Source organism: Pongo abelii, chromosome 13 (assembly GCF_028885655.2).
Source record: "Pongo abelii isolate AG06213 chromosome 13, NHGRI_mPonAbe1-v2.0_pri, whole genome shotgun sequence".
NCBI classification, from domain to species: domain Eukaryota; kingdom Metazoa; phylum Chordata; class Mammalia; order Primates; family Hominidae; genus Pongo; species Pongo abelii.
In genome coordinates this window covers 70,034,253-70,053,207 of record NC_071998.2, presented here as the reverse complement: position 1 = coordinate 70,053,207, position 18,955 = coordinate 70,034,253, and the positions used below count along the sequence as shown (strand labels likewise).

The 18,955-nt window shown below is 38.7% G+C and overlaps 1 protein-coding gene across 8 annotated transcripts in view; it reads right to left on the bottom strand.

The window, feature by feature from the left end:
- Window positions 1-18,955, bottom strand: part of LOC100462498 (transducin-like enhancer protein 4) — a 153,088-nt gene that overhangs the window by 109,181 nt on the left and 24,952 nt on the right. For 5 of the 8 annotated variants that reach the window (XM_024252264.3, XM_054520085.2, XM_024252265.3 and 2 more), the window contains exon 5: window positions 4,003-4,065. The exons of the other annotated variants lie outside the window; for them this stretch is intronic. In XM_024252264.3, the coding sequence (XP_024108032.1) occupies window positions 4,003-4,065 (63 nt within the window). The remainder of the gene's footprint in view (window positions 1-4,002; window positions 4,066-18,955) is intronic. 8 annotated transcript variants of the gene reach the window in all.

Genomic DNA, 18,955 nt, shown 5'->3' with positions numbered 1-18,955 from the left:
ACAATATTTATTGGTAATCCTCAGTTTTACTAAGGACCCACTGAGGTCTAAGGGTCTATAAGCCATATCCCAAAATTGCCAATGGAAACAAAAACACAGATTTTTAGCTAGTTCAAGGCCCTGGGTTCACTTTTAATTTTCATTTTTTCTTCTATAAGGACATTAGAGAGGAAGATAATCAATTCACATTCTTCCCAAATGCAATGATTAGAAAAGGGAAGGAGGGCTGGTTCTAGGTCCTCCCAAGAGGAGACAGAGCTCCACTGCTGCTACTGTAGTTAATCCCACTAGTCAATGGCAGTAGGTGCTTATTGTGTGCTAAGCTACCTGGGTATAGTCCCAAGTAATCTTCACAGACATTGGATGTGTTTCACGCTATGATTAACTTCATCATACAGATGAGGAAACTGAGGCTTAGAGAGGCACATCACTGGCTAAAGGTCACCCAGCTTAGCCCGGTTAGAGTAAACCACACGATTTGTAATAGGGAGGCCAGGACCCAGATCCAACTGTCATCATCCTGGCATCTCTTGTTTATGGAACTGCCAACTCAGAGATGATATTTATAGTTCTTCCCCTGCAAATGAGACCGAAATAGGGAAAGAAAAGAGCTTCCCGTTTACCACCTTGAGATTGCTTTTTGAAGAATAAATTTGAGTCTTATCCATTCCTAAAAGCTAAAAAGTGAAGTGAGAGAAAAGAACAGCTTGGGACAGATGAGGGTTCACAAGGTTTTTCTAAATTCTGATATTGAGAATCCTGTGAAACTCTATGAACTCCAAGTGATGGGTACTCACTTTTAATGACAAGAGTTGGCAATATCTTTGTCAAATGCCTGTTAACGCTGGAAGTAGTTGTACGTGAGTGCAACAGCACATCACTAAAGTATATATTGGCTTTAATATTTTTAAATGTTTTAGTAAACTCTAATAGGAAAATATTTTTCTGTAATTTTTATATACAGACACACTTCAAGTACTTCTGAACACAATCATACAACTCATTTCTAAAAAGAAAAAGTCTTGAAGTTAAAGCTAAATTTAATAGTTATCATTCAGTACTATATAATTTTTTTAAGTTTAAAAAAATGTGGTAAACCAGACGCAAGCAATATTAAGCAGGTATATTAATCAACACATGGGGGCTAAATTAAAAAGAGACTTCATCTAACAGTATGTAAATATACCCCTTGTTCCTGTCAAACTCCAAAAAGCCTGACTTTTTGTTGCTCACAATCACTCCAGCCAATGTTCTGTTAGCTTATGCACTACTCTTCAGGAATTGTTTTGCTTTTTTCTAAATACGATCATTTAATTTTTAAATAAAAACATTTTAAAATAAATTCTAATGCAGCAGCTGCCGTTTTGGCAGCGAGACTGTCACACAGAGAGCCGGTGTTAAAAGATCAGATTAAGAGCCTTCAGTCCTGGCACAGAGTGATGCTCACAGCCATGCAAGAGTGATTTTCCATGCCTCTGCAGAGACAGGAAATAGAATTCATCTTCCTCTAATAACCTGCTCCTCCCCTCCCTCCAGATTATGGTCCATCTGGCTTCAGGGCAGAAGCAAGGAGTCCAATGCTCACAGAATGCACAGAAGAAGAAACAAGGTGGACGATGTTCAGATAAAAAACATCAGAGATGCCCTGATTTGAAGGAAACAAACATGTTTGTGTCTCATACAATAAAAGATACACACATACCTTAGGAAACTAGAAAAAGATGAGTAAATTAAATCTAAAGTAAGCAAAAGAAAATATATACACAGAACTAGCATTTAGAAAACCATGGCATAGAGCACGGGTGTCCAGTCTTTTGGCTTCCCTGGGCCACACTGGAAGAAGAAATCACACACACATCCCATTTTATGTGGGCTACACATAAAATACACTAACGATAACTGATGAGCTTAAAAAAAATTGCAAAGAAAAATCTCATAATGTTTTAAGAAAGTTTACAAATTTGTGTTGGGCCACATTCAAAGCTATCCTGGGCCACATGTGGCCCACAGGCCATGGGGTTGCACAAGCTTGGCATAAATCATTATACCTGAGTCAAGGATTTCAACCAAGAAATGTCAAAGTATTTGGGAAATAAATAGTTAAGTGGTATGACAACAGTTAAGTATGACACCTTTCTTCCCAGACTAGAGCAAATGAGTTGTCAATATCTCCCCATGGCTCTCACCTACAGGTACAACTTCCTTAGACAATTAATTTCAGTCCAGTCTTGCTCAGCACCACCACCATTATACATTCTGTTCCCACTGGGCCTGCTCACACAAACAACATAATTCATGTGGGAAAACAACTCATTGGCAAATCAGCTTCATCAACATCCCCAAGACAACCTTCTACTTCTGAACACAACCCACAGATCCTGCAGAAATGTGATGAGACCAAAGCCGTACCAGTGATCATATACAGGGGTCTGTGCCTACAGAGGCCCAAAGTCTAATACCACCCCAGGGATAATTCGAAATTTTTCCTGTCACCTTAGAACATGACACCCCAGCCTGGTTACAGCTCTGTGGGTCACACATTCTTCCCATTCTCCATCTCCACAAAGCAGAGCTGCTTAAAGTAAAAAATACACACTAGTCTGGATCAGGCAGGGGGCAGTCAGGCTTCCAAAAGAAATGCAAATACACCCCTTGACTCTCATTCACCAAGCCATCTAATCTAGTCATAAGCAAATCCTAAGTAAAAACAGGCAAATGGGGACATGACTGGTGGTAGGTTTTGTGGTCACAGCTAAAGGAAGAGGAAAGACAACATATCCTTTGTTTATTAAGACCCAAAAGAGCGTGTGAATTCAGAGCGTCAACAAGATTTGTGAATATAAGTGCCCCCTCCCCAGTATATACCTATGAAGGGTACCCATAGTTACTCAAGTCTAACCCAGTTGAGACCAAAGAAAAAAATCATATATAGCAATCTGCATATCTATAATACACATGCATGCTCAAATACTGGCCACATAACATCGGCACATGCCTGCTGGCAAGCAGGTGAATGAACCTCTCTCCTGAAAAGCAGTGACACAACACACTTATAGAACAATTGAAAGGGTAGGAAGAAAAGTGCCTCTGTGCCTTCTCAGCCCACAGCACAAAGTATTGCAGCTACAAGACATGCAGATATTTCATTAGCTCCTTCCTTCTTAGAGTGGATCTTACCTGAGCAAATGAAGGCATTCAGTAATCCAGAAGCAAAAAATTATCTTTTTCCAGTATTCTCACTTCAACTTTGTAACTACCAAAAGTAAGCAGGGAGAGAAAAAAAGCCACAAGGAAGCCAACAAGCACTAGAAATGCATCGCTTTATTCCAACCTGTGCCTGTTTGCTGAAGGCATGCACTTCCCCTGGAGGTGAGCAAGAGAACTAGTGAGCCGCATGCCAGGCCTTAGCAAGGTGCTAAGCCTACCATCACCAAAGCCTAATTTTGAGAAAAGTGGCACTCAGAGAAACTAGTTCATTGAGTTCATCTTGCAGGTCTTTTCCCAAAAGCACAATAATATAAAGACTTAATCAGGTAACAAGAAGTAAAAGTTTAAAAGTAGCTAGCCAAAAGCTTCATTAGTTTGTTTACTACATAAAGTCTTTCCATTTGATATGTCTTCTGCCAATTCTTAATGCCCAATGACAATAGTACAGAGTAAGCTCCTGTTTTCCTGGCAATTTTTCAATCTACCCTATTAGGTATCATTATGACAAACAAGCATAATTCTGAGCAACACTACAAAGATAGCAAAATATTTTAACAACTGAATTTTGCTTAGCCCAACTAGAAAATATTCCATTACATAAACACATTTAAATTATATCCCACAGAAAGTTACTAAGGTATACAAGTTGGAGTGAGAACACTGTTTCTTACAAATGAAAATAAAATACAAACACCAAGAGACTGGCAAGGCCAGAGAGTCAGTTCTACAATCCCTTTTCTGCAAAACCACTAAAATGGCAACTTCTAGTCCAGTGCCTAAAATCAACTACCTTACCTCTTGGGACAGGAAAGGAATGACTTGCGCACAGATAGCATTCAGCCTCTTGACAATCTCTGCCTGCAAAAAATAAGGGAAAGGAAAGCAATAAAGAGAACAGTCAGCTGGTTACAGATTCCCAAAATATTAACAGGATGATATTAAAACATACTTTATAATTTGGCTGGCATATTTCCTAAGGAAGAGGAAAACTATCTCATCAGTAAGCCCATTAAAAGGAAGCAGTGACAACAGTGCCACATTAACAGCACAATTTATTAATCAGCATTCATCTTAAAAAGTTAACCTTCAAGCATCAGGGTAATATAAAATGGAATTTAATTTCCATGACTGGAAATCAGTTTTCAACAGCCTTCACCAAGACCCTTGCTCATACTAATGTTTTTCATAAAACCTGCAGTCTTCTAAGTCTTAAGAATTTAGATAAGTAAAGATACATTCTTTCCTACATCTCAACTCCATTGATTAGCAAATCACTGGATTTCTGTATTTGTGGCCTTTGCTTTAAAAACATTGGTGCTGTGATTTTAAACTCAAGACCCTAAACTTCTGGAACAGCAACACCCAAACAACCCAAAAAAGTTGGCTAATTCAGATTCTTATAAATTCTTGGAGAACAAAATGTTTTCTTCAACCATAAAAATTTCCAAATGTGTCCTACCAAGGTTTTCAGTGCGCAGAGGTTGAGATATGCTAAAATCTTATTACACTTAGCAGAAAGCAATCTGTATGTGTCTGGAAACTATCCTTGGGAACTTTTTTTTTTTTTTTTTTACTGTGGATATGCAAAAGTCCCAACAATGTCAAAGAACAGTCTATTCTCTAATAATTTTTATAGTACAGACATTTTAAACCAATAAGATGCTACAGTAAGTTAAAAGAAAAACCACCACTACATGTTTTCTTTAAAAAGTTATCCACAGCTTTACCAATGTTTATCTTAATTTGTATTTTTCAGATGGTGCCTTGTATATTTTGTGATGTATAAATGCACAGTTTTTTTTAACACACATACATACAAAATAGTTTATATTTTAATGATGGAATGGAGGAAAGAGAGCTAAGAAGAATTGAAAGGCAGAAAATGTAAAGCAATTACTATCCCTAAGACATTCTTAAATTCCATCCAGGGTCAGTTCCTCATTTTATGAGAGGCCCAAAATGCCTTTTCTTGCCAAGTCATTACCAGAATGACAGTGACACTCTACTTGTGCAATCTAGGCTTCCTTCTTTCATCAGCAACCCTTCTAACTGTGTAGCTATGCAATCTTTTAAATGCCAGCACCTTAAAAACTTTACCAGCCAAAAGAAAACACAAATTTACCATGAAGTTTCAAACCTAAGCTTTCCATTCCAGCCTGCATTCCTAACAGGATGGACAAAAACCCAGCACCAATAAGCGGCAGTGAATAAGGACCCAATTGTGCTGACCTGATTTAATTTACTGCACTGGCCCCATGGAGCATTTAGCTATCCTTTAAGAATGCTTAAGCCACCATGAAGAGCTGCAATGGGAATCACCAAACCACTCTCCACCTGGACGAACATACCACAGTGGTTATGGGGTGAAATTCCAGGGTGAGCTAAGAAAACAGGGTAGCATTCACCAGGCTGAAAGTATGGCGTCTCAAAGGCATTTGGTTGTTAAGCTTTTTGCAGGGAGTGGTGGAGGGGGAGAGAATAAAAGATAATGAGACACTTTGGGGCAGACCAAACTGATGATTCTAATGCTTAGAACCATCTGCCAAGCATATTTTCCTCATTATGTTGTTTACATAAATAAAATAGTCCCTTGCTAGGAGGGCTGAAAAATGTGTGGGCACATAAGAAAACTGAGTTCTTTAGTTTCCCTACATAATCTAGGCAATAAAAACTACTCTAAGGAAACTTATTCATCTGGTGAAATAAAATTTTGGACCTAGGCTGTATTAAGTCTGAGCAACTATTTTTTTTAAAAAATTCTACATTTTCTTAAAAATAAATGTAAAAAGGAGGAGAGCCTTTTTACTCAATCACGTAGGTTAACACACACACAACAGAAACGGGAGGGCAGAAACCTTCCAAACTTTCGTTAAAGATCTCCTTTTGTTTAAAAGACTTCTTAATTTCTTTTAAGTTGTCATGCCAATGGATTTTCATGGTCAGGCTAATTGGCGGGGGCGGGGGGGGGTGTGTGTGTGTGATTTCATAAAATTAAGCAGGTCATTCTTCACTTTGAAAGCTAAAGTTGCCTCGGAAACACTGCTGCTCCCATGGTCATCTAATTTTGCCTCTTTTGTCCCACAGGACCCAGCTTTAGGGAGGCATCATTTATTTACAGGCCTTTCCACTGGGCTTCAGCGATCAGCCAATAACACTGTGGACACACACTTATAATGGCCTATGTTTTGAAACTGAGTCTAATATAATGGCGTGGGGCCCAAACTCCTTTTCCAGCACAGCCATTAAAGGATGTAGGTTATTGCTGTTGTCACCATTGATATTTGTCATTGTAATGTAATTAGGGCCCTAAAATGATGCATTACAGCCCTTGGCACAGCTTCTATTAAAATCTTTTCTTCTGCTCACTGAACTGCGACCTGCTTTCTGATGAATAACAGACAGACAGCTTTAGGGTAAGGAGCAGATTCATCAAAGAAGTATTTTTCAGCTTTGGGGAAAGAAGGAAAAAAAGGCAACCTAGGAGGAAAAGCAACAGGGGAGGAAAAGCCACAACACACATTTGAATTTCATCTGATCACTTGAAATTCTGATTGCATCTGATGAATCTTGCTTAGACAATATATTCCCAGTCTTTGAATCACATGGTTAATCAGGGCTCTAATCTGCTATCCATCAGGCTACGCCAGTACTGTTAGCTTCCAATCAAATTTATAGGTGATGTGGGTCATGCACCCCTGAGCAAGTACATTCACAGATAGCCCATACAGGCAGGGATTCTGAAATATTGCTGTTAGGGTTACTAGATATTATAATGGTATTTGATGCTTTATGGACACTGCTAAACTATTGCCTTTAGATGCCCATGATATTCTAAAATAGCATTAACAGCCCCAATAAAAGGACAATTGTTCATGTCAAAATGTAACAAAAAGATCATACTGGCAGCCACACTTTGTCAAACACATTAACAATTTTTGACAATTCCATTCTATCTTCCCTATCAAGACACTCATTTAAAAAAAACAATAAAAGTTGCAGATGTATTTTCCTACCTTCAACTCACTACCATTCTATTTCCTCTCTCTCAAAATTACCCACCTTTACACCATTCTCCAACAAAAAAATAAATAAAATAAAAATGATCACCATCCCCTGCTAAAGAAAACCTAGGTTTGGATAAAATATCTCAGAAAAACGTAAAGACAAAAAAGGCATTCTATGAAAATCCCTTGGCTACGCACTCAACACATGACATGTGACTGTCAACAGGCTAACTCTACAGTACTGATGGACAGTGGCCTAGGAGCATGACCAGGTAGTAACGAAACAGGAAAACACAGAAAAGAATCTTTTATCCTGTATTTCTTCATACTCCAACACTCAAGAATCACTGGAAAATTTATCGTCTATCTTACATCATGGGAAAGTGATGTCATGTGTTGAAAAGAAAGCTGTAACTCAATCACTAGGTTAAAAAGTAACAAATACTAACACACACAATACCAAATACATATTTCCTTTATCACATAACAAATTTTACTAATCATTTAAAGGACAAAAAGTTAACCCTATACTTGAATTTAACTACATTCCCTGAAATAGACCTGATACAATAAAAATCTGATTTTTATTTAGATCATTTCAGCCTATATGATTTCCTTAAAAAGACACAAATTTTATTTTAAAAACATAATAAACTTGGGTGAAAGTACCAATAGCTTTATTTTAGTAATCAAACGGATATATCAAAAGCAATTGTTGATTTTAAAAACTGTTTCATGGGTTTGTCTCTCATCAAAATAGGAACAACATTACTACATATGCATTGTTGAAATAAAACAGAATAACCAAGCGTTATTAGGAAACCATTTCAGCAGCTAACTTAAAGCAATTACAGTTTTAGGAAACATTCCTGAAGAATAACTTTTTACCATTAGTTTTCTGTACAGCAGTTTCTTGCCAAAATCTTTTTAAAGATGAATCTATTTATTTTACTGAATGTTTATCAAGAACATACATTCATCCACTTTAATATCAACATTTTTTTAAAAGGTGACAAAGAAGTCCTACTTACCCTGCCTGAAATACTTTTTGGAATAAACATAAATAAATCTTGCAACCTTATCACTTCACTTCACCACTAGAGAACAAAGACTGCAATTCTTTAAAATTTCAATCAGAAAATATCTTGATTTGTTCCAAATTTTCTAAGGAAACTGTACAACTTCTGAAACTGATCTTGCCTGACCCTAGATTAAAAAGTCAGAGGACTAATGAGAAATTCTAACTTAAAATCCAGACTAAATGTAAGGAAAAATTTTCAAGTAGTACTATTTCTCTAAACTGACAACTCCATTTTTACCTTATCAAAAATCAATTTTGCAAAAGTGTTAATAACATGTATGTAACACATAAAACTAATCTTAGCTATTAACTCCTATTCAACATAGTGTTGGAAGTTCTGGCCAGGGCAAACAGGCAAGAGAAAGAAATAAAGGGTGTTCAATTAGGTGAAGTCAAATTGTCTCTGTTTGCAGATGACGTGATTGTATATTTAGAAAACCCAATCGTCTCAGCCCAAAATCTCCTTAAGCTGATAAGCAACTTCAGCAAAGTCTCAGAATTGGAAAAAACTACTTTAAAGTTCATATGGAACCAAAAAAGGAGCCTGCATTGCCAAGACAATCCTAAGCAAAAAGAACAAAGCTGGAGGCACCACGCTACCTGATTTCAAACTATACTACAAGGCTACAGTAACCAAAACAGCATGGTACTGGTAACAAAACAGAGATATAGATCAATGGAACAGAACAGAGCCCTCAGAAATAACACCACACACCTATAACCACCCATCCGACCTTTGACAAACCTGACAAAAACAAGAAATGGGGAAAGGATTCCCTATTTAATAAATTGTGCTGGGAAAACTGGCTAGCCATATGTAGAAAGCTGAAACTGGATCCCTTCCTTACACCTTACATAAAAATTAACTCAAGATGGATGAAAGACTTAAGTGTAAGACCTAACACCATAAAAACTTCAGAAGAAAACCTAGGCAATACCATTCAGAACACTGGCATGGGCAAAGACTTCATGACTAAAACACCAAAAGCAATGGCAATGGAAGCCAAAATTGACAAAATGGGATCTAATTATACTAAAGAGCTTCTACACGGCAAAAGAAACTACCATCAGAGTGAACAGGCAACCTACAGAATGGGAGAAAATTTTTGCAATCTACCCATCTGACAAAAGGCTAATATCCAGAATCTACAAAGAACTTAAATTTACAAGAAAAAAACAAACAACCCCATCAAAAAGTGGGCAAAGGATACGAACAGACACTTTGCAAAAGAAGACATTTATGCAGTCAACAGACGTATGAAAAAATGCTCATCACTGGTCATCAGAGAAATGCAAATCAAAACCACAATGAGATACCATCTCACACCAGTTAGAGTGGCGATCATTAAAAAGTCAGGAAACAACAGATGCTGGAGACTATGTGGAGAAATAGGAAGGCTTTTACACTGTGTGGGAGTGTAAATTAGTTCAACCATTGTGGAAGACAGTGTGGCAAGTCCTCAAGGATCTAGAACTAGAAATACCATTTGACCCAGTGATCCCATTACTGGGTATATACCCAAAGGATTATAAATCATGCTACTATAAAGACACATGAACACATATGTTTACTGCAGCACTATTCACAGTAGCAAAGACTTGGAAGCAATCCAAATGTCCATCAATGATAGACTGGATTAAGAAAATGTGGTACATATACACCATGGAATACTATGCAGCCATAAAAAAGGATGAGTTCATGTCCTTTGCGGAGACGTGGTTGAAGCTGGAAATCATCATTCTAAGTAAACTATCACAAGGACAGAAAACCAGACACCGCATGTTCTCACTCATAGGTGGGAACTGAACAACGAGAACACATGGACACAGGGCAGGGAACATTACACATCAGGGCCTGTCGGGGAGTGGGGGAGACATTTACATTACATTAATGTAAATGTAAATGACGAGTTGATGGTTGCAGCAAACCACATGGCACATATATACCTATGTAACAAACCTGCACGTTGTGCACATGTACCCTAGAAGTTAAAAAGTATTTTTTTTTAAAAAAACAACAACACTAATCTTAGGTATTTAAAAAAAAAAAAAAAAGCCTGACTGGAATAAAGCTTAAAGATTTAGACCAAAGGTATTGCCGGTATAGCTAGCAAGTTGGTAAACCACATGCCTAAGCTTTATTTCAGTTCAAGTGCTCATTTTGTTTAAAAAAAAAAAAAAAGAAAAAACTACTACTCCTTAATAAAGCAATAAAACAAAGTTGATAACATTATAAGAATCGAATTAACAGGCCATCTATCAGTTTCCTAAAGGACTGATTAAAACTAAGACTTGCTGTTTTTAAAAGCTCTGCCCATCCTACTTACTACAGTGAGAAAAGGATACTGTCTATAACAGAGTAGTCAATTTGTATCATCTTAAACAATGTGAAAGTGTCAATATTGAACCTCTTTTCACAACCCCCATACCTCCCTTTTCACTGCTTCCCCCAGGGAGTTTAACCAAAGCAATGATTCTACTAATGATGATACCACAAGCAATGTCAATTTGGTTTGTGTTTTGAACTCATATTTATGCTATTTTACTGCATGTTAAGTGTGCTTTAAAGCACCCAATGTGCGGCTCAGTTAACTGGATATTCTCAAGTGTCCCATTTATTTGTCCTAACAAGATACATGGGGCTACTGTTTGTGGTGCTCATGTGGGAATAAGCAGAACAAAGTCCTTCTTGAAGAGAATCACGGTATACCCACATTTCATGGGACTATTCCAATCTATCCCCAGAGCTCAGGCTATATTTTACTGAAGCATTTTTACAATGGTTAAAGAAAAAAAGAGCACCCTCTTTTTCCTCCTACCATGTGAGCTCTCTAGAGGTATACCTTTAAGAGAAATTCTAGATAGGTGCCTATTCGCCTACATGCATATTCTGGGCTCTAGTTATTGTGTTTAAATACTGCTCCAATGTTAACAGTGATCGAGAGAGACAAATTATCAAGGTTGAGAATGAGGATCATTGTGCCAGACATCCAATTACTTGTACAAGGTCAAATCATTTCAGTTCTCAAGTCTGAAAAACACTGTAACCAATGTTACCACGGTTATACTCAGTTCCACCAGAGGGGAGAGGCAGGGAAAACAGAAAGGAAGGATGGGACGGAAAAGAGGGATGTCAGTGGGAGTAGGGAAAGAAAATTACTTTCTCTAGAGAGCTTACCTTCAGCCTGCACAGAACAAGGTGGAACCGGTCAGAGAACCTGATTACTCTGATTACTAAGACATCCAAGTTCTACGAATAGCTCTTTCCTTAGCCAGTGTGTCAGAGCAAGCCTTGCCAGCTGCCTGCTTTACATTTTATTTCTCTTCTCTCTCCCTCCCCTCCTCCTCTTCTTCCTCCTCCTCCTTCTCTCTCTCACACACCTTCCTCTTTCCTACTGACATAAATAAATGTACGGTTGTCTTTGAATGCTGATTTACAATTAAGCTTTTTCATACTTAGCCACAGTAGAGGGAAGAAAATACTCCTTGTGCCCAGAGTAAACGGAGATTATTCATCTTGATTTTTCCCAACATATATGTATGATCAAAATGATGTGAGAAATACCTAAAGATAAAGGAATTTTGGATATAGGAATAAAACAAAACAAAACAGACTAATCGTCCTTACTCAGGTCTCATCAAGGATGCCTATCTTCAGGGAAACAAGCCACCTTTTATACAGAGAGCCATGCTCTATTTTTTGGTTTTTCCTCTCAGGCGAGGCTAAAGCTTCCTTGTCTGTTTACTTCTTTTCTCTGTTTTTCAGGAAATCTCCATCTATCCTGCATTTCTCAGTATTTGCTTTCCTCTTCTTCCAATTCTAGCATATGGCCTCTAGTGGTTTCTTCTCCCTTCTCCCAATTATATAAAATTCCAATTCTTTGAAGCTGTCACTACCAAAACATCCTTACAATCCCTTTGACTGTTTTCTCACCATGAGTAGCCGCTCTTATCAAAACCCAAGTTTTGGCCTTTTCCTGTTTACTGAGATACTGCTCTGCCATTACACTTCCACCACACTTCCAGGTGCAGGCACAGACAGCAAGTGAATAAATGGGCCCTGGCCTGGCTAGAGCAGAAGGCATAGCAAGGAACGAGGAGACAGTCCCTCTTCCTAGCATTTGCACTTGCTGTTCCCTCTACCTGGAACCACCTTCCCCATATCTTCCCATGGCTCATCTCCACCCATCATTTAAGTCTCAGCCCAAAGGACACTCCCTCTGATGCTTTCACTTACCATCCTCAATTACTCGTCCTCCTCCCACTCTCTGGCCATTATAGTTTTGTCTTCTCATGACAGCATTTGTAATCATCTGAAATTATCCCATATATATTTTTGTTTACATGGACTAGACTAGTGCTTCTCAAACTGTAATGCACACACTAATCACCCGGAAATGTTAAAATCCAAATTGGAAAAGGGCCTCAGAGTCTATACTTCCAACAAATTTTAAGGTGATGCTGAAAATGCTGGTCCACAGACCAGACCCCTAGTAGTAAGGTTCTAGAGAATGTAGGCTCCATGGCAGATAGCTTTCTCTTATAGCCCCAGTGGCTGGTATGTCAAAGACACTCAATATGCTTTTGTTGAATAAATAGAAGAAACTACAGTTTAGGTGGTTAGAATCTCATGAATTCTTTTGCAGGCATGCTAAAATTGTTTGGGAATACAGGCATACACAAGAGATACTGTGGGTTCAGTTCCAGACCACAACAATAAAGTGAATGTTACAATAAAGCGAGTCACACAAATTTTTTGGTTTCCCAGTGCATGTGTGTACTACAATATAGTACAAACATAAAAGTTATGTTAAGTGTGAAGTAGCATTATGTCTTAAAAAAAACATATATAGTACACCATAATTTAAAAATACTTTATTGCTACAAAATATTAACCATCATCTGAGCTTTCAGTGAGCCATGATCTTTTTGCTGACAGAGGGTTTTGGCTCAATACTGATGACTAATCAGGGTGGTGGTTGCTGAAAGTTGGAGGGCTATAACATTTTCTCAAAAACAGACAATAATTAAGCTTGTTATCACTGGCTGTCTTTTCCTTCCCAAAGAACTTCTCTGTAGTATGTGATGCTGTTTGACAGCATTTTACTCACAGAATTTCTTTGAAATTTCAGGAGTCAATCTTCTCAAACTCTGCCACTGCTTTATCAACTAAGTTGATGTAATATTCAAATTCTTTGTGGTCATTTCAACAGTGTTCACAGCATCTTCATCAGAAGTATATTCCATCTCAAGAAACTACTTTCTATGCTCATCCATAAGCAGCAACTCCTCATCCATTCAAGTTTTATCATGAGATTGCATCAATTCAGTCACATCTTCAAGGTCCACCCCCAAAGACAATCCTCAGGGTCTTCTTGAACCCCTCCAAAGGCATCCATGAGGGTTGGAATCAACTTCTTCCAAATTCTTATTAATGTTGGTATTTTGACCTCCTCCCATGAACCACAAATGTTCTTAATGGCATCTAGAATGGCTAATCCTTTCCAGAAGGTTTTCAATGTACCTTGCTCAGATTCACCAGAAGAATCATTATCTATGGCAGCTACAGCCTTACAAAATGTATTTCTCAAATAGTAAATCTTAAAAGTTGAAATTACTCCTTGACCCATGGGCTACAGAATTATTAGCAGGCATGAAAACACTATCTCTTTGTACATCTCCATCAGAGCTCTTGGGTGACTAGGTACACCATTAATAGGCAGTAATATTTTGAAAGAAATCTTTTTTTCTGAGCAGTAGGTCTCAACAATGGGACTAAAATATTCAGTAAACCATGCTATTAACAGCTGTGCTGTCACCTAGGCTTTGTAGTTCCATTTATAGAACACAGGCAGGGTAGATTTAGCATAATTCTTAAAGGCCCTAGGATTTTTGGAATGATAAATGAGCACTGGCTTCAAGTTAAAGCCACCAGCTGCATTAGTCACATAACAAGGGAGTCTGTCTGTCCTTTGAAGATTTGAAGCCAGTCACTGACATCTCTTCTCTAGCTATGAAAGTCCTAGATGGCATCTTCTTCCAATAGAAGGCTGTCTTATCCACACTGCAAATCTGTTGTTTGGTGTAGCCGCCTTCATCAATGATCTTAGCTAGATCTTCTAGATAACTTGCTGCAGATTCCACATCAGTACTTGCTGCTTCACTTTGCATTTTCACTATGGAGATGGTTTCTTTCATTAAACCTAATGAACCAACCTCTGCTAGCTTCAAACCTTTCTTCTGCAGCTTTCTCATCTCTCTCAGCCTTCATAGAATTGAAGAGAGTGAGGGGTTTTGCTCTGGATTAGGCTTTGGCTTAAGGGAATATTATGGCTGGTTTGAGCTTCCATCCAGACCACTACAACTATCCCTATGTCAGCAATAAGGCTGTTTCATTTTCTTACCACTGGAGTAGCACTTTTAATTTCCTTTAACTTCTTTTTATGTGCATTTATAACTTGGCTGTTGGGCACAACACACCTAGCTTTTGGCTCATTGGCTTTTGACATGCCTTCCGCTCTAAGGTTAATCATTTCTAGATTTTGATTTACAGTGAGAGATGTGAGATTCTTCCTCTCATTTGAACATTTACAGGCCCTCCCGTGTAGGGTTATTAATTGGCCTAATTTCAATACTGTTGTCTCAGAGAACAGGGACACCTGAGGAGGGGGAAAGAAGGGGGAATAGCATGAAGCAGTCAGAACACACACATTAATTAAGTTTGCTGTCTGATGGGGGCACAGTTCACGGCACTCTATTACAATAGTAACATCAAAGATCACTAACCACAAACCACGTAACAGATAAAGTAATAATGAGAAAGTCTGAAATATTGTGAGAGTTACCAAAATGTGACACAGAGACATGAAGTGAGCACAGGCTGTTGGAAGAACAGCTCCACTCAGGGTTGCTACAGCTTTCAATTTGTGAAAAACAGTCTCTGTGAAGCACAATAAAGCGAGGCCCAATAAAACAAGGTATGCCTGTAGCTAAAGCACATTAATATATCAACCATAAAGGAATATCTATCCAGAAAACTTGCTTAAATTTTGATATGGTTTATTTAGCTTCCCATCACACATCTTTTCTGGCATTTAGGATACCATGCTATTCAAAAGAGTAATAAATTATCATAGTGTGCAACAAAAGGAAATGCAAATTCATTCTGGACAATTCCTGATGGGTGAATAAATGATTAAAGCTTCCTATCTGAAACCTTGGCAAAATATGTGTTTTAAAGATTATTTTAAAATATAATAAAGGAAATGCAGCTCAACCTCCTTCTTGAGATTATTTATAGCAGATTGCTGATCACCTGACCCACTGGACTGATGGATTTGTTAGACAGCACCCTAGGAGAGCACCTTGTATACAGCGTTCATGAGAAATCTCTACGTTATCTCGAGTGAACCAACTTGATGATTTTAATAGCCCAAGGAAAGGGCCTACTCATGCAACGGCATCACTAGGTTCACAGGAAGTAAAAGGTCAGTTCCTGATAATTCAAGGTGTGGTGGTGGAGCTCAGGAATTATACACACTACAATGTGTAGACGAGTTCGTACTTATTAACCCTGCTCGAAACAACACAGTTAGAGCCAGGCTTGGGGAGCCATGGGCACAGCTGCAGCATGAGGACCCCTAGAGAGAACAGGCTATTCGAATCCCTTCTGAACAAGGTCCAAGAGTTGCTGCAGCATCACGTGTTGAGCAGCAGGCAACCGAACTTGGGATTCCACATACGGATTCTTATACACAAACTGCCTCCCCACTGTCCCTGACAAACCTGTCTGAATACTCTCACACTGTAGGAGAGTTTTAATTATTAGGAAGTTTTTACTGAAATTAATTCCTTGCCTGTTTTTGTGTGTTTTTGTTGTTGGGAGTGGTGTACTGCACACAAAGTCCACTACCATTCACTGATTCATCACTCAAGTTCCTTCAATGGCTGGGGGAAGCCACCTGAGACAGGCTGAGGAATTAGAAAAAAGAAGTCCCCAACCACAGACTGAAAACTCTCTATAATCAGAAAAATAATAGCATTTTCCCTATAATCAGGCTCACATCTACTTTTGTTTGTTTTCTTCTTTTTTAATACTTGACTAGGCAGGTTGAGAAAATTAAAGGTAAAGGAAGCTATTGTGTTTCTATATTCCTAGTTACTTTTAAAATGTACTTCAGGTTGCTTTTAAATTAAATTCTGTAGGCAATTTAAAATATTTAAACAAATGCACCTCAGAAAAAGCCTAAACCACGAATGCATTACTGCCCATGTATTTTTGCCCATTCAACAAATACTTATTAAATATTTACTTACTATTTGTCAGGACTATTGTAGGTGCTGAATGAAGACAGACGGGTGAACAAGACAAGTAAATCCCTGCTGTCATGGAGCTCACATCATAGGTGGAGGGAGACAGAAGCAAGCATACCAGTATATAAAGAGGAATTTCAGATACTGAGAAGTGCTATGAAGACAAAATTGGGGGTGTAAGAGAGAGCCCTGGGGCAGGAAGTGGGTCTGGTTTGGATGACATGATCAGGGAAGGACAAAAAAAGAAGTGACTCAAAAGTTGAGATGTGGCTAAAAACAACATTTTCTATACCACATGTTGCTGATGTTATTAACAAGTATTATATACATAAAGGTGTCCCCGATCAGATGACCTCACACACTATGAAGAAAGTTAAACAGTTTTCTTTACTGTTGGGTATCTTAGAGCCTTTCATTTGATAGTGTTCGTTGTACATCTTTGGAAAGGAGCACATTAAAAGCAATTACTACTCAAGCTTCTTTGACTTTGGGACCCTTTCTCCTCAAAATTCGGAGACGAGATGATATTCCATCGGAAACACTGAGCTTGTCAGTAGTTTCCAGCCCTGGCCTTACATCAGCATTACTAGTGGACCTTTCACAAACACCCACACCCAGATCTCACTCCAGACCAATTAACTCACAATCTCCAAAGACAGGACCCTGGCTTCAGTTTTTAAAGCTCCCCAGGTGATTCTAATGTGCAGGCAGGATTGAAAACCATTAAGCTAGAGCACAGGATGCATGCAATAAAAAATAGAGTGGAAAATAAGGACAGAAGAGGTTCACTGGGGTCAGACTATGGAAGGTCTTGAATGCCACACTAAGGGGTTTGAACTTTATTTAGAAGGCAGTAAGGGCCCATCAAGGTCAATTCCTAGGAAAGTTATGATAAGTACCAGACAGGTCAAGACACCACAGCGCATTTCTGTCCTCCACCCTCCTCTTGGCACTGATTATATTTAATGTTGTGGACGGAAAGAAGAGATTTATAACCACAAAACATACCACAAAAGGAAAGATGGAGGATGAAAGATAATTTCAGAATAGGAACAAAATGAATTTCCAAAGCACCTCAGACTTAGGAAATTCAACAAGATGTTTTCAGTTACTGGCTCCTACTCTAAACTAGAAGCTCTGGTAGAAACAGTAGTTCTGAATGCAGAACTGATCTGAACTCTTGAGGTGTTTATAATCTGGCGGGGGGGGAGATCAAATATAAATAAACACAATAACAAACGCCATGTGTTAAGTGCCCTAGCTACTACACAGAGGAGCCCTGGAAATCTAAGAGTGAGGAGGGGAAGAAAACCCTTCTGGCTTTGGGGAGAGAGTAATGTGAGCCATATTAATTTCATAACTTTCGATTATTATCTGCTACTCTGCCATATACTGCATTATAGTCTGAAAAAAACAGTACAGGAACAAGATAGGACTTACAGAGTCCATAATCTAGCAAATGAGACAGACATTGAAACAAATATAGAATGCAGGGTATTTTTAAATGCTTTTTAGAGGACTATTTCCCTGAGTAACTGAGGGCAAAATGAGTCTGACACACAAAGGAGAAGGGGGCACAGAAAAGGGTAAGACCATTCCCAACAAAGCCTGCCATACCAGCATGGGACACTGACGTTCAAAGAAAAAAGTGAAAGGGTAGTATCAGCACAAGGTGAAGGTGGAGAAGCAGATCCAAAAGAACCTAGTGGACCAGAATTATCACTATCCAGGACATACCAGTTAGGAGCCTATTGCATTACTCATAGTGAGTCTTTTTTTTTTGAGACGGAGTCTCACTCTGTCACCCAGGCTGGGGTGCAGTGGCACGATCTCAGCTCACAGCAACCTCTGCCTCCTGGGTTCAAGCAATTCTCTTGCCTCAGCCTCCCGAGCAGCTGAGATTACAGGTGCATGCCACCACGCCTGGGTAAGTTTTTTGTTTTTTGTTTTTTGTTTTTTTTTTTAAGTAGAGACAGGGTTTCACCGTGTTAGCCAGGATAGTCTCAATCTCCTGACCTCGTGATCCGCCTGCCTCAGCCTCCCAAAATGCCGGGATTACAGGCGTGAGCCACCACGCCAGGCCAGTGAGTCCTTTTAAATATGGTCGCCAAGGGTGTTTGCTTTGTGCCAGATATTTCACTTAATGTTCAGAACAATTTTAAGAGGATTACTCTCGTCCCCATTTTACAGATAAAGCCAAAGAATCATAAAGTGGTTAATTTACCATGATCATATAGCTGGAGAAAAGTAAACAAATGCAAGAGTAACTGGGAGTTGATACCAGAAGACCTCATGTTTGACTGGGTGTGGCTAATGAATAAGAGGGAAGGACAATAATCAGCTGCCTCTA